The sequence below is a fragment of the Pygocentrus nattereri genome, chromosome 19, assembly GCF_015220715.1.
Source record: "Pygocentrus nattereri isolate fPygNat1 chromosome 19, fPygNat1.pri, whole genome shotgun sequence".
NCBI classification, from domain to species: domain Eukaryota; kingdom Metazoa; phylum Chordata; class Actinopteri; order Characiformes; family Serrasalmidae; genus Pygocentrus; species Pygocentrus nattereri.
In genome coordinates this window covers 12,426,100-12,442,075 of record NC_051229.1, presented here as the reverse complement: position 1 = coordinate 12,442,075, position 15,976 = coordinate 12,426,100, and the positions used below count along the sequence as shown (strand labels likewise).

General features: G+C 37.5%; 1 protein-coding gene across 3 annotated transcripts in view; it reads right to left on the bottom strand.

The window, feature by feature from the left end:
* Positions 1-476: 476 nt before the first annotated feature.
* fyco1b (FYVE and coiled-coil domain autophagy adaptor 1b) overlaps positions 477-15,976 on the bottom strand; it is a 31,231-nt gene continuing 15,731 nt past the window's right edge. For 2 of the 3 annotated variants that reach the window (XM_017707386.2, XM_017707387.2), the window contains exons 9-18: positions 15,517-15,609; positions 13,586-13,704; positions 13,311-13,478; positions 12,646-12,789; positions 11,327-11,538; positions 9,193-9,334; positions 8,793-8,900; positions 7,916-8,126; positions 6,871-6,980; positions 477-3,778 (exon numbers count right to left, since the gene is read on the bottom strand). In XM_017707386.2, coding sequence (XP_017562875.2) covers positions 3,703-3,778; positions 6,871-6,980; positions 7,916-8,126; positions 8,793-8,900; positions 9,193-9,334; positions 11,327-11,538; positions 12,646-12,789; positions 13,311-13,478; positions 13,586-13,704; positions 15,517-15,609 — 1,383 coding nt within the window. In that variant the 3' untranslated portion in view covers positions 477-3,702. The remainder of the gene's footprint in view (positions 3,779-6,870; positions 6,981-7,915; positions 8,127-8,792; positions 8,901-9,192; positions 9,335-11,326; positions 11,539-12,645; positions 12,790-13,310; positions 13,479-13,585; positions 13,705-15,516; positions 15,610-15,976) is intronic. The other variant, XM_017707388.2, reaches the window with a different exon arrangement.

The window sequence follows — 15,976 nt, the reverse complement described above, 5'->3', positions numbered from 1 at the left end:
CCAGCACCCCCCCCCGCGACCCTGAGGGAAAAGTGGTTCAGAAAACGTGTGTGTGTGTGTGTGTGTGGTTACAGATTTCTATTTTTAGATTACTGTGTCTGATCTGGGTTTTCATGCCTGTGGCCATTGTAGAGTTACTAGTTGGGGCACAACAAAGGTGTGTGTGTGTGTGTGTGTGTGTGTGAGATACAAAGAGTGTGTAAGATTTTTGGCTTTCAGCAGTAAACTGATAACATATAGCAGTATTTGTATTATGAAACACATTCTCTGTTAATTTGAGGGAAGCCTTTACATAAATAAATAAATAAATAAATAAGTAAGTAAATATTACATTTATTTCATACAGTTACTGAATAATTTGCCTTAGGATTTGGTCCTGTAAATTCAGATGGACAAACCAAAAATACCCTGGAGAGTAAGAGGTTAATTACAATTTACTTTGAACAACTTACTACAGAACACAAAGAAAACAGCTGAAAGGATCACAGATTTCTGTCAGTTTAATCACATTCATGATTCCATTTCAAACCATCATAGCTGTCAGTCAGAGTACCACATACATTAAATGCGGTACTATGTTCACTGTCAGTCCCAAACACCTGTTTACAGAGTCCTATAGTATCCAGTAGGGCCTGACTGACATGAAAGTTTCACTGCCGATGCTTAAATTAAGGAGATAAAATTTATACTAATCAAATCCACCCGAACAGTGCTTTGCTGATGGATATGACTGTGTTAAAGGGGACTTTGGCCAAAATAAAACATTTAACCATTATTACATCTGTTGTAAACGTGGATGCTCGCCTTCTACAGTGGCGCCATAGTAGTGTTTAGAGTGAGACTGAAAAACTACAAGGGCTTTGAGGGTGGGTCATCTTTTTCCTGCCAACTAGCTAATGTCACTGCTAGATATCTGAATATCATGTCTGTATTTATTAGCCACTACATTGGTGGCCATGCTAGCAGTCAGAATTTCTTTTTCACCATGGAGAGATTCCCAAGGCTTGTATGACATATTTGTTTAATGCATGCTGGGAATTGTAGTGAAAGAACACTGAAAACAGGTGAGAAATGCAAAGCTGGACTGGCCAGCATTTTACATAACATGACAAATCACATACTGAATGCTAGTTTTAGTTCAGAATGTCCCTTTAACCTTACTGTGTGGAAAGGACAGTTGTGGAAAATTATACTGTGTTGGAAAATTATAGTCCATCTGATGGACACAGTGGTGTATTCATGAAATCCATTGTTCAAAATAACACCAAATTCCTGAATATGCTTCTCTACATAAACCGATATGTTAATAAGATACATTATTGATGACAATATATTCAAATGTTTGTACACCCCTGGTCAAATTTCATGTTTTGTTGATTTTCTAGCTGAAAATAAGTGATTGCATCCTCTACAGAAAACACACTTGTAAGCATTTCAATACATAATCACTGTTTTTTTTTTGTTTAGTTTTTTCTTTTGTGGAATTTAACACACTGGAAAAAAATACCCCATACACAATGTGGCATGTGCAAAAGTTATGGCACATTTATGATGTTATTCTTTATACTTTTAAATGTTAAGTATTTTAAACCTAGCAAATAAACAGAAACTGTAAATTTAGCACAAAAAAAAAACACAACTGTTTACCATAGAAAACAACTTATTTTCACTTTGAAAATCAACAAAGCATATCATTTGACCAAGCGTGGTCAAACTTTTGCACACAACTGTATAATCTAATAGCAAATGCTTTCATGAAGCAAACTATGCATCAGTCAGGCCCTAGTATCTAATATCATTTGTGGGATACTATAGCAAATGGTGTGACATTGTTCTTGTATATACTAACAGTATGCCACTAAAAACCCATAAAGGCCTTGCAGAACTCAGCTCAAAAACAGTCATCCAGAAAGTGCACATTTGCAAAACTGACAGTTCAATGCCTCCCAGTAAACATCTTCATCTGTTACAAAACATCTAAAAATACGGCAGTTGCATTTTTATTGTGAACAGGTTCGGCTTGGTTCATCCCGCAGAGTTACAGATTGAGTCTTATTTGAATAGAGCACAGAAACATCAGCAGAAAAAAAAAAGATACTGCTTGTAAAATTTTGCCTCACATCAGCAGAACAGAAAACGCATTGTGGGCTATAAAAAAAGAGAAACGAGTGCCTCTTATTATGGTGTGCTAGTACAATTACAGATCTCAGCTCAGCATATGGAGAATCTTTGTAAGACGCCCAAGGAAATCTTTGAACTTGCAGAACCGCCGCTTTCACATAACGAGATGGAATATTTGTGCTGTCTGTCACAAGCTGCTAATTAAATTTGAACTTTGTGCTCTAAAAATATGCTCATGCACAGACATTCTGTTCTTCAGAGATCAGGATTCCTACTGAGATTCAGTAAACATGGCCTCCTTTCAGGCTTGACATTCAGTATAATAAACAGGTTCTAAGAGTTTCAGGTGTAGTCTTTCTCACAAATTTCAGTTACTGCATAACTCCATTTAAATCTATTGTAAAGCTCTTCAAATGCATTTAGATTTCACACATATAAAAAAAATCTTTTTCTTAATTTCTGATAGAAATCTAAACCGAAGCAAATCACACAACCATTCAAAAGTTTGGAATCACTTTTCATTTTAAGATTTTTTGTTATTTTGTACAACTTATACAGTCTAGATGTATGTATTCTATAAAAAATAACCTTTTGTTCAGCAGTTCAAGCACTTGAAGAACAATAAGAACAAAGTTGTTAAATAATAAACAATGGACAGTAAATATTTACAGTCATTTTTTGGTCAGGTTATCTGGCTCACCACTTTTAAAAATGTTCATATAACTTCATTCTGGACATTCATTTGTTAAAACAAAATTCTAGAAGTTATTCTTTTTGTTAGAACTTTCTAGATATCTGTTGTATTAGAATTTCACTCGACACTTATTTGCTTTTATTTCATACTGAATAATAATTTTATTACAATTTTTTTATGCAGGATAATTTTATTACAACTTGATCCTGAATGTTAAACAGATACACCTAACATTTCTTAATTTTTTTTAAGAGCTTCCTGCTAATTATTTATGTGAAGCTGTTTAATAGAAACATTTTATACATTTGTCTGCAACCACATTGTTTTCACGTTACTAAAAACTGATTCCAAACTTTTGAAAAGCAGTGTATGTCAGATATGCTTGTGCTCATAATCCATAACTGTACTATATGGCTGCATATTTGTCAGTTGATCAACATTGTATCTATAAAAATAGCTACTATTCCATGTTCAACATCTTCCCCACAACTCAGCACAGTAATAAAGCTTATTATATTGTAGTGCATGTCGTGTCAGAACCCTTCTTCACACTAAACCTATTCTACTGACCACACAGTCCACTACAGTTGAGTGGTGGGTGACCACTTTATACCTGCTGTTCTATTCCTCAGAGGGCAAGTACGGTGCCATATTAACTTTTAAAGCTTGCCATTTTGATTTGTGGCATTGGATCATGTCTTTGTTCAGTGTGTACTCATATGGCATTAGTGGTCAGCGCTCCCAGAATGAACGTGGCTTTTAAGTGACTGCATGAAAATGCAAGAGGCTAGATAGCAACATCAATAGAGTCATTAGAGATCTCTCAAAGAGTAATAGGCTCTAGACCCAGTACATACAGAAGCATGTGTATGAGGGAAGCTTCTCAGTTATAAACAGTCGCTGCCATCGTAGACCAGCTGCTGCTCCACGGTGAGTCTGTAAAGCACTTTCTTTGAGATGAACCTGCAAGAAAGTCATGAACACAGTAGAGTCAGATGAGCGAAGTGGGCAGATTAGAGCTGTATAATATATGGACTGTTGAAGGAATACTGTCCGTCTATCTGATGAGGGTCTTGTATACATCCGAGTTGGAGGGGGAGATAAAAACAGGGGTGCAAGTTGGCTATATATTTAACAGATGCTGTGTTTTGTTTCTGTAATTTTATTGTGATTTTAGTATTAATCATATGTTTACCTGCTCTGAGATTGCAGATGGAAATTAGCTTCATAGCTAAATCTGGTACAAAACATCGCTTCTCTTTTGACACTAATATATTTTTTTGCATGGTCCCTGTCAAAATAAACAAACTAAACTAATCCCCATCTGCTGTGTCTGTAGCATGCGATCTGTCGCCACTGACAGTAAACTTGACGCACTTCCCTGTTCTTAGTAAAGAACTGAAAAACCGCTGACTAACAACCCACTTATAATAGACGTCAATGGGCAGTTTCTTAAAGTTCTAGAATAAGTGCATACGGTCTACTTCCATGGACAATCATTTTGACATGTTTCCCTGTACTAAGAGCAGAACTGAAAACCCACTGGCTGAAAACAGATTTATAAAGGGCAGTTCCTTCAGCACGTACATTAAAGGTGTCAGATAGGATCAGGAATTAACATCAAATTTCCACCTGGTTTGTTTGTGAAATATTTGAATATATATGAATTCTAACAAAAAACTAAAAATTTTTTAACTAAACATTATTTTTCAAAGAAAATGGGTAAGAAGATAAATAACTGCAGTAAAAGCTAGATTTGTAAGTCAATGTTAGAATACCAAGTGTCCTCAAAACAACACAGTGTTTAAACCAGTGATAGCCTCAGGTTCGCAACTCATGAGATGGTTGTCAAAAATGATACACAGGCCTCTTCTGACATACATTTAACACTTTAAATGGCCAGGGCCCTCATGTCTCTCAAAGTTTTACAACACAGTTCTATAACCTGAGAAAAGCTCAAGCAGTTTGTATTGAAGTGCATTAAGTTTTAAGTTACTGAATAATAAGCCTAAGAATATTATAAGCCTGGGGTTAAGTATGACTTATCTATGAAATTCTCATGTTAGAGATCCTGTTATTAATATAAGCTGAATAGAGTGGCTGCGCTGAAACCACGAGCACACTGACTGTAGTGAAAGTTAAAGTCTGTAACTGGTGTGAGTGGCTGCAATGACTAATAGCTTAGTGTGCTGACAAAGTGTCCACATTAGGAGTGTTGGCTCAGAAAAGCCAGCCATCTGAAACTGAGTGCTCGGTTTGGTCTGGAGCTCATTAGGAGCTTTTAAGGAGGTTTTAAACGTTCAAATACATGTTTTTCCACTGGATTCAATGAATATTCAACAAAAGGAATATTTTCCTTTAATCATTAATGTAATATATACTACCAAAACTCTGAAGTCATGCCGTCATTCTGCAGGCAGCGTCATTCCCATTTTAGGAACTCCAGGTCTAAGCTGGTTTTCTCTATGAAAAAAATTAATGCCGTTTTCGAAAATCACTGCTGTTGCATCCTGTGATAAATGTTGCAAACCTGCCATATGTACATTTTCATTGGATATTCTAAAATACTATTATTAAGTTTGAGGTTGTTGAAGCCAAAATATGAAAGTAGCTACATGCAAGCTAAAACTGAACTGAGAACATAAGATGCCCCATCAAACCAGCAAGTTTTGTAAAATGTAGTAGTTAAGTTGCTTTGGCTGTAGAGGTCTACAGTTTGAGAATCTGATGTCATATAATAGTGTCAAAATTTAATAAAATGAACTTGATCAAGGTTTATCCACTGATTCTGTTGCATCAAACTTTAAACCTAGTTTCACATTTAGCTTATTTTAATCCTTGGTTACTTTTACCTTTTGCAGTAAATCCAGATTAAATGTAATCCTGTTACATCTTTACTTTAAGTTTCATTTAAGGATTAAATTTAAACATCCAATTTTGGTGGTGTGTTTAAAAGATGGGTGCTTTCTGCAAAACAGGATATCTCTCTCTCTCTCTCTCTCTCTCTCTCTCTCTCTCTCTCTCTCTAAGTAAAATTAGATATAAAGCACCTCAGAAATCTTGCTTGTAACACACACTCTAACTATTCTCCCCACAAGAGACAGCAAACACTCAAGTAGCTATTCTGTGCGTCAATGAAATAGAAGAAAACAGCACATCAGAGGGATCTCTAAAAAATTGCATGTTAATGAAGAAAACAGCTGAAGACAATTCATATATAATCCAGGTCTGAATGTGGTTTTATTAAACTAGTTGATCTAGGATAAGGTTGAAATATAGCTAGGGTCTTCTTTTAAACAGGCTAGAAGAATTTAGATTTGAGTGTTGTGCTTATACTGTAAAAATTTGTAAAACCTAATGCAAAATAACATACAGAGTGCCTCCACCTACCCCCCGCTGACAGCTATCCTCCGGGTCTAACAATGGTAAACTGTTTTGATTACTGTTAAGTGTAATATTGGCCTATTTATACTACCAAATCCATTATTGCTGACAAGCGGAATTAACAGCAGGTTAAAGTTTTAATCATAGGTTAAGCCTTTAGAGGTTTCTTAATCCATGTTTGAAATTAAGTGGTGTAACACGATATGATTTAAAATAAAACTAAGATTAACAAATCCTTGATTAGCTCTAAACTCTAAAGTGTTTAACTTAATCCTTGTTGGTGTAACCCATCCTGAATTGCATACGACATCCTCATTTTTGGAACATTTTTGTTTACCACAAGATGCACCAGCAGAAATTTCTGAAAGTGCTGTTCATTTTTCCCCACAGAGAAAAGACTATAGAATGACACATGACTTCAGAGGCTTTAACATGCAAGAGAGTATTGTGACCAATCACAGTTACAGAGTTTCTGTGGGTGCTTTGATGAATTAAGGTATTCCTGTGATCACACAATCATAAATAATTTTAGTCAAAATAATGCAAGCCAATCTGTAATCTTGTCACATCAAGTGTTTTCCAGTGTGTTTTAATATACTGCAGATCAATATAATCCCAATATACTTTTAGTTCAGATAGCCAAATGTTCCAAAGCGGCTTTGATTACACACCTGGAGAAGGAGTTGTCGAAGATGAGTGAGTATTCTCCAGGGTTGCGTGCCTTTAGCTGGCCCTGCATACTTTCTTTATGAGAGTTACACCTGGTCAGAGGGATCAGGACCTGCAAAAAAGAGAGAGACTCAGTAAAGAGCCTATGAGACGATGTCTAACACATTCTGAGAAAGTTTTACCTTTGCGTCACTCCCGTTTATTCCACAGTATCCTATGTTTACTGGTCAGATATTTTGAATCACTCTGTCAAATTAATTATTTATGTGTTAAATCATAACATTTACATTTAGTGAAGACTGAAATGGCATAAATTAAATGCAAACATATTTAGATGTTTTAGTCACTATCTAAAGCATCTGAGGAACAAGGTTATTAAGGATAAATAATATACTGCAAGGATTTGTTTATGGTCATTTATTGTTACATCTAGATTGGTTTACATTTGTTTACATACTACATTTATGCTTCCAATTGCATTGTATTCTGTGTTCAGCTCTGTTCCTTTTTCTGTGGGTATCAACGGTGACTTTTTTGTTTCTAGCAGTATCTGAGCTCAGGACTAGCCTTCTCTGTAACCTATTGGTAACTAGCAAAGATACTTTCTCTAGATAGACAAAGCACTTCTTGTAAGTCGTTCTGGATAAGAGCATCTGCTAAATACTGTAAATGTAAATGTTAATGTAAAAGCGTCTGGCAAGACAGAGCATTGTGTGTGTGTGTGTGTGTGTGTGTGTGTGTGTGTGTGTGTGTGTGTGTGTGTGTGTGTGTGTGTGTGTGTGTATTTTTATATAACTGTGAGTATCAGGCCACAAGACCATGCCACTGACATGTCGCTGTTTCAATAGGTTAACAGTCACTCAGTAGCTGGTGTGGGCATCAGAAATTACTTCATGGTATCTGTATTCTCTATCGCCGACACTGATACAGTATTTATGTGCCAGCATTAGCACCGATCCCAATGAGATATCAGTGCAACACTACTAAAAACATTGATTCCAAACATTTACTGCCAATTCCTAATTTCTAAATGGTAGTCTGGGTTACCTTGGACTGCTCTATTGGTGTGTCTGTGCTCTCTCGGTACACCACACTGAAGGAGATGCTCTTTGGTGCAGAGGAAAAAACCCAGCTGATGGTGGGCCCGGCAGCCCCCACAATAATGGGGACCAGACTGTAACAACTAGACTTGATGAAGAGCTCTCTGAACTGCTCTCCAAACTCAGCAATTTCCTCCACAGAGAATGGCACAGACAGCCTGTAAGGAAACACACATGACTCAGTCACTCTACAGAACACAGTCACTTTACAGGACACACAGCCTACCTGAAAAAACAGATCTGCTCTTCACTATATATCCACTGTTTTGTGGACTCTCTTTTGGTTTCTATTAAAGTCTGTTGAAATAAGAATTAAAGTGTAAGGCTGCAACTAATTGATTAATCTACAAATCTGATGACTGAGTAATTTTCCCTTCTTCCCCCTATTAGAAGTTACTTATTTCTTTATGGTATCACAAAACGCATACCATCCAATTTTTCAGAATGACCATGTGAATCATAATACATCACTGAGAAACATATAGTGCTTATGTTTTTAAATAACACATTGGCATTGGACACGCCTAAGCATCAAATTCTTGAAAAAAACGAAGTCTGTATGAACTTAATGATGACCTGGATGTGGTTTAGGCTGTTTGAGAGAGGTTTTGGGGATGCATTTGCAAAAAAGATTTGGGTGACTATTGACTCCTACTGTTTTAACAAAGTTAGCCTCATAGCAACAGTGCTAAACTAAAGAAGCAAAGTTAAAGGTTTAGACACCAAACATGTCCTGGCTGATGGCCTACATCTGGGATGAGTGGACAGTTGTGTAAATTAGATTTTTAGACTAATCTTTGCTTTAATGCGGTGTGTGCACCTACGTGATCTCTCCAGACTTGAGCAGGCAGATCTCTGCGTCCTGCGCTGAGGCCAGCAGCTCCTCCGATTCTTCTGTAGTGACATCGCCCCCACTGGCACTGCCACTGCTGCTGCAATGTTCAATATAACTGCATTTAACACTGACCATACTCGAGTGCTGCACACTATTATTTTCAATAACGTAAAACCAGTGTGGTTGCAAATGTCTAAAATGTTTATAAAATGTTAAATCTACTCTAAATGGCTCTGAAAACTACTAGACAAATGTGATATGCGTCGCTTAAATTATTATGATGTGTAAAATGAACACACTGTTCAAACTTTTGAATGGTAAAATGGGCAGAAACACTGGAAAGCCTTGCAAAGAATGTCTCTGTATGTGTGGGTGTGAATGTGACTCACAGCTCATCTAGCCCCTGCTGCCCACTTCCAGGAGACTGAGCAGTGGTGTATGGCAGGGAGTCGCCATCATAGATGCAGTTCACCTCCTCGTCTGTGATGATGTCAAACACTGCGTCGTCCGGCCAGGGGGTCTGCAGCGCCACTGTGTGGTCGAGAGAGCACATGAACTCTCAATGAAGACTTCACACCAATTAGTCCCAGATTGCAGTGATAACGTGATAAGAAGATTTCCCTGGGTTACTGTGTAATTTCTGGCATGTTTTCCCTGACTGATGCGATATCGTCTGAAGCACTGATAACACAGCCGCACAGGCTGTGACATCGTCTTTATCACACTATGAAGCATGCTCACAGAGATTCAGACCTTTTCTTCAAAGCACAAAAATCAAGTTTGCACAATTTTCCACTCACCCCAGATGTAGTTGATTAGCCAAGACGTGACTGGTGTGTAAATTTTGCTACCTTAGTTAAGCGCAGGAGCTATGAAGATAATGTGCTAACACTAGACCTCAATAGTCACCCAAATCTTTTCTATAAATGTACCTCCAAAACTTCTCTCCACCTGCCCAAATCGCATTCAGGTCTTAATTAGAGTCACGCAGACTTGTCAGTGTGATTTGAGACATAGAATGATTTAATTAACAAAACTTCACAGTGCAGATAAACGCATTGGACAGCCATTTTAGACAGTGGGGGTTGTGCCGAAATCTGACTGCCCTTCATGTGCGCAACGTCACACAGGCATATGGACACTAAAGACTACATTCACAATTTCTGTTGCTTCTGTTTATAAATAATAGCAGCACTGCTGTACCTGATCCACTCGTACCAGCACAACACACAAAGTGCACCTATAGAGTAAGTGGCGCTGATAAAATGGACAATGAGCGTAGAAATAAGGCGGTGGTCATAATGCTATGTCTGATCAGTGTATGTTGTTAATCAGAGACAACTCAAACGGAATCTAGCACGTTTGTGTTATTCTGTGCGGGAGTCGGAAACTGCAGGGGAGGCGGAATTCAGAGCACCTGTTATCTTCTGTTGAATGTGGTTGGTAGGTTTTGTTCAGGAAAGCAAACAGAAGGAAGATACAGTCATATTTTTAGATCACCATCTACACAAAAATAGAGATGAATGGCACCAAATTGATCAAAAAACAAAAAAGATTAAGTTATATGCTATATGTTATATGACTTCTTCATACCATGAGTTACATTACATTAAATCCCTTCAATCCCCAAGCATGCAAGATGTCTTAATGTTTACATTTTAAGATAGAATACAAGTCTCTCCAGACCTATTAAATCCTTTATCACAGTCATCTGGTCTTTATTTATTATAGGAGGGTTTTCCCCAACCCGTTTGATCATGACAGCTTTCCTTGCAAGCATCAACAACAGCTGAACAATATTTTCATGGTCACTAAGAGACGGGGACAACACTCCAACTAACACTCGAACCCAACTCCACTAGGAGTGGTAGGTTTGTTCATTTTTTGTAGCTCACAGTATGTTGTGACCTCTACCACATCAACAAGTCTGCACAATCTCAAGGAAGTCCTGGATGTGATCTGAGCCAATTGAGAATTGGGTATTTTGGATATTAATTTATCAAGATTTGTGTGACTATTGACTTCTGTTGTTTATTAGCAACGTTAGCCTCGTAGCTTCAGCAATAAACTAAGGAAGCAAAATCTGGACACGTCTCGGTTGACTGACTACAACTGTGCAAACTGCAAAAGTGATTTTTTCGTCAAACCTTTCCTTTAAGCAGTTTGCTGCTTTAAATCACATTATGGCAAGTGAAGAATAACAAATTCACTGAAGAAACAGTTTGATGAAAATTCAAATTTGCAAAGTGGTCCTCCAAATGTTGTCAGTCATCCAAGACATATTTGTGTCCAATGTTTGCTTCTTTGTGTGAGCTACAAGGCTAATAAAACTAAGAAGCAACCTATAACTACCACTTAATATTGTGCATACTGGATGCCTACCCATCACAAACTTGGGTCAAGTAATCTCAAAAAAGCCTTGCTCATGTGGTTTCTGACACGTGTCAGTACTTTGGTTCATTTTTCTAGATTTCAGTATTAAATATTTAATAACTAGACAAGGAACAGAGCTTGTTGTCTTACCTGTGACACTGGGCATGCTGGCTCTGGTGGGAGTGGATGCCATGGGGCTGTACGATGGCTGGGTAGGACTGCCCAGCTCCTCCTGAGGGTGGCGCTCAACCACAGCACTGTGCTGAGTGTAGCAGTCCTTACAACAGCGCTCTCTACTGCCACCCTGCTGGGTGCTTACTGTATTACTGCAGCAGTAGTAGCAGAAAGGGCGACCACACAGCCTGACATAAAAAAAAAAATCAAATGTTACAACTATTCCAACTACACAGCTTACCTATGAAGTTACTTAAGGTTTATGACAATATGATGATTACACAATACTGTGTAAAAATCAGAGACCCCTTCATTTATTTCACTTCAAGTCGAAACAGCCTTGAAGTAGAAGTGTCCGAAAAAAGCAGAAAATTTGAAAATTATATCTTCTTTAAAATTATAATATCAAATGTTTCAGTATTTAGTGTGTCTACACTTTTTCTTTATTACAGCATCTATTCTTTTCTGGACACATATTTCAGGTTTTCAGAGAAATCTGCAGGGGTATTTTGTCACAGCTTTAACACTCAGTCTAAGAAGTTAGTACAATTTTCTGTTTCGCACAAACCAAGTAATTTCATACACATTCAGTGATGTAGAGGTCTGGACTCTGGGGTGGACAGTCCATTGCTTTGGAAACATCTTTGCTTGATGTGCAGTTTTTGTTTCCTTTTCATAGACTCATAGAACTGAGTTGTCTTCTCACTGTGGAGGAACGGACAGAAACACCTGTGGATTTTATCAGATGCGAAGCAAAAGTGGAGGTTGATTTTCTCGTCTCTCCAAAAGATGAAAGCTTAAGTACTGCTGATCTGATGGTGGCAGTTCCGTTGGTCTACCAGGTCTTGCATGGTTGACAGGAGTCCCATATTTTCTGTACCTTTTAATAATTTTTTGAACTTCTGTTTTAGGAACACTTATTTTCTTTTGATTTTTACCTTCTAACTAATCTTTTCAGAAAAACCTGAAATGTGTGTTGAATGGCTGTTTTGACTGGAAATTAAACAAATGAAGGGTAGTTTAGGACTTTTGCACATAGTGACACAAAAGTTGTACATCAGTTCTACATAAATGAAATATGTTGCATCAACTTAAATAATGTACTTGCACATAGTAATTAAGTTGATGTAGCATATTTCATTCATAGTGAGTCAACGTACACATGTGAATCAAGTAAATTTAAAGCAACTTTTCAGCAACTTTTTTTTCAGTACTGAGGAAGTTCACAACTAAAAACACAAACACAGCACTTTGTCACAGAGGTGCAACTTCTTCCACATGAGTGTGTTGCTCACTTGCAGTTGTGTCTGCGTAGCCACCAGCTGAACTGCGTGTGGCAGCTTAGGCAGTAGGGCAAATCTCTATCCGTCTGCTCCTCTGCTCGCAGCTTCTGCTCAAACTCAAGGGCGTCTGACTTCTGCCACAGTGCATCCTTGTCCCTGTAGGGGGTGCCAGAAAGCTATAAATTACTTTCCTGTACAGTGAGTGGCATAATGCCCAAATTTTTCACATCACACATGCTCATCAAAATCAAAGGGATGGCTTATAAAAATGGACAAAAGGACAGATAAAATTCAGGCTACTGTTTTTAGCTGTGACTATTTTAGGCTATTGTTAGAGATCTCATCACATGCAGTGTCAGAAAGCACATTAACAAGTCTATTTGAGATTGTCTAACAAGGTGACATGCTTAGAGGCAGCTGTGGGATGAATTAGCCATGCAGTTTGCACAGTGCTAATCTGGGGAACAGAAATGTCTTGTTAGATGCACTAGGCCTGCGTAATGCAAAATGTTAAAAAAGCAAAGTTCAGACACCAAACATGTATTGGCTAATCAACTACATCTGTGGTAAGAGGACAATTTTGTAAAAGAGAAAATTTTTGGCTCAACCATCAATTTTATGGTCTTTCGAGATTCATTAAATCTTGTGTCAGTGAAACATTCCTTGATCAAGGGTACCTAATAAGCTCAATAAGCCTCTCCTCCAGGTTCCTTTTGGTGCGGTAAAGATCATCTATCTCCGCAGACGTCTTCAAGTCACATGTCTGTTTCTCCACGGAAATCCTACGCAGGTTCTCACTAAGGTCCTGACAGGCTTTTTGGGCAAGTGCAAATTCTTCCTGAGCTCTGACACAAACACAAAGGCGGGAGAAAGGGTAACCAAAACACCAGAATCATCAAAAAACAGACATGCCGACATAGTTTGCATCATCAGCATCATTAAATTGACTCACTTCAGCAAGTCCCCTTTTATTTGGTTGAGCTGTTCTTCTTTCTGAAGAAGCAGTGCATCAGAGTTTGCCACACAAGTGGTTTTTTCCTCAATCATCTGACTGTAGCTGCTGGTAAGGGCCTTCAACAACAAAAAATACACAGTTGTATACAGTTTTGTGCATACATATGCAGATAAAACAACATTAATTCTAGAACTGCTGGCTGGCTTAATTTTTTACCATTTGTGATGATATATTTGTATTTAATAATAAAAATAAAAGGGTGTTAAATTACCAGTGGTTCATGGTTAATTTTATAAACAGAGATTAAGTTTCTTTATGATAAAATGTCCAAATACTGCATAAACATTTCATTTCTATTAGCCTAGGCTCAGGTCATCTCTGAACAATAGGGGACTCTGGGGTTCCATTCCCCCATCATATTATTGTCTAAGCAAGAAGGAAAAATAATGAATTATTATTATTATATAATTATTATAATAATGAATTCGTTTACAATCACATAGTAATTTTGACCAGGAAAACACTTAATAAATGCAAATGTAATCACATTAAACAACTACAGATCAACTATATTTTGTATGTGATTTTATATATACAAAACCTTAAATCTCCAAAATGACACATTTACAGGAGAAGGAAAAAACATACTTTGCTTTTAATGCAAGACTATGGAACCGGACATCTTCTGGTTCATTAAATAATGCCAAAAAACTAGACACTACAAAAAAGAAGAGATGAGGTTTAGAAACATCTAGAAACAACCCTGCCTATGTTGCCTATGCTTATTCTACTAACACAGAGAATAAAGAACACATTCTATCCACAATTGTACCTAACGTATGAAGACATCAAGGCCAGGTCCTTGGTAGTTTCAGAAGGTTTAGCTTTTTCCATGTAATTATGAATGTCAGCTTAGAAACAGTGCTATCCTGGAAATGCTTGCATATGAAGACTACCAACAACATGACTGATCTCTCCCCTGACCTCAGAACAGCTCTGGTATGCCCATTGACTCACTGTCCACTATGGCTGAATCTCAAATGGCTCCTTACTCCTTCTGTAATACACAGGTCATTTAAGAAATGGTTTCTAAAACTAAGTAGTGCCTCAGGTGTAGAATAGAAAGCCATTTATATACAGCCATTAGCTGCATGGCTCTCTGGCTAACATTTAGAGCATTTGGGTGTAATAGACATAGTTTTATGACCTGCACAACGTGCTACGACTTTGACTTAATATGCTCAGGTATGCAATACTATAGTCTAAAACTATGAAATGAATGTGATTGTTTCCCCAAGAATAGTTATAATAGATACAAACGTAAGGCAGCTTGTAAAATACAACCCCTGAAATTTTTTCTTTAGTTTGCTGTCAACTTGGCCAGTTAAATTAGCAAATAAATCTACATGTAGCAATTATGTTAATAGACAACCATGTTGAAGCAGGAACACCTCTGGTACCACAATAAGAGTAATGTATAATTCTATTGTTTAAATGAGGTAACTTGTTTTACTTGAACAATCCAAATTGTTTACTAAGCTTTCAATATATTATGATGTAATAATAAATTAAATCTGATCAACAGCAAAGTGAAACCATTAACTGATTTAATAAGCCTATGAATGGAGGCAACTAAACCAATAAAATAGGCACATAAACATTACATGCACAAAAATAATGTGGTGCAAACTAAAGACGTTCAGACATTATCACAAGTGGTTTATGCACTGTGTGATGAAGGTTTCATTTCTGCACCATGGGCCTACAAATTCAGATCCTGGTTACAGCCCTGCGTCTAACCACACTGCAGCATGAACTTCTTCTAGTGTGCTTGTTGTGCTGCTACACTGCCCACCCCTGTGCTCAAATTAGTCCCAAATTAGACAACAGATGTGGTTGCCCTGGGCAACAGGCCTGTGGAAGTGTACCTCGAGCTCTGCTAGTCTGGTCTCCAGGGTGGACACCTTCTCCTGTTTAGCGTCCATCTGAGCCCTCACTCCCTGCAGCTCCTCATTCAAAACCTGCACACAGGGGACAAGGCTTCCAACGTCAGACCAACGTCAGTAACACAAAGTGATATTTTTTCCATTATCTAGAACAACACATACACGTGCAAAATATTCACTTGCACGTTTTTAAAATCTCATTTAGGACTACCATAAGTAATATCATATGTACATCATCCTGTGTTAGTGTTTTGTACACTCTGCAAACTTCCATTTTATTCACTTTCCTGACATCAGTACACTTTGTTTTTCACTTACACTTTGTTTTTCAAGTAATTGGCAGGAAGCTGTAAATGATGAGCTGTAGAGTATTCCTCAGTGACTGAGAAAACTATAATATATTGAGGATTAAGTTATAATAACATCTAAAATTAATTCATCC